Raw genomic sequence first — 346 nt, 5'->3', positions numbered from 1 at the left:
CCCCCGTGTCCAGGCCCTGCCTGCACCACAGCCCCACTCACTGGTCTCTCTCCAGATGGGCAGGTACTCTTCCTGCTGGATGTCCAGCATGATCTCCAGCCCATTGCCCATGCCACCTTGGCGGGTCACACGTGGGTTCCTCCGGTCCCCGTTGAAGGTGTAGCACTTACCATAGCGTGTGTAGACCTGAGGATGGAGAAAGGGAGGTGTCTCAGGGAGAAGGCAGGGATCTGGCAGGGTCTTCTGCAAGAAGGACGGAGGTGCTGGAAGTCTTGAATAGTCTTGTGCAGCCCTTGGAAGGGCTTATCTAAGCCTCCCCCACCACAATGCTATCCCTCCACCCTTG

At 58.7% G+C, this 346-nt stretch overlaps 1 protein-coding gene across 1 annotated transcript in view; it reads right to left on the bottom strand.

Annotated features, from left to right (window-relative positions):
* ASIC4 (acid-sensing (proton-gated) ion channel family member 4) overlaps window positions 1–186 on the bottom strand; it is a gene marked incomplete at its 5' end in the record, with an annotated part of 3,314 nt that extends 3,128 nt beyond the window's left edge. Inside the window, one exon of the mRNA XM_008949268.1 lies at window positions 42–186. Within this exon, the coding sequence (XP_008947516.1) occupies window positions 42–186 (145 nt within the window). The remainder of the gene's footprint in view (window positions 1–41) is intronic.
* Window positions 187–346: the final 160 nt, after the last annotated feature.

Source organism: Merops nubicus, unplaced genomic scaffold, assembly GCF_000691845.1.
Source record: "Merops nubicus isolate BGI_N331 unplaced genomic scaffold, ASM69184v1 scaffold43471, whole genome shotgun sequence".
Taxonomy (NCBI): domain Eukaryota; kingdom Metazoa; phylum Chordata; class Aves; order Coraciiformes; family Meropidae; genus Merops; species Merops nubicus.
The sequence above is the reverse complement of the archived record's forward strand: the minus strand, read 5'-3'. Positions and strand labels throughout refer to the sequence as shown.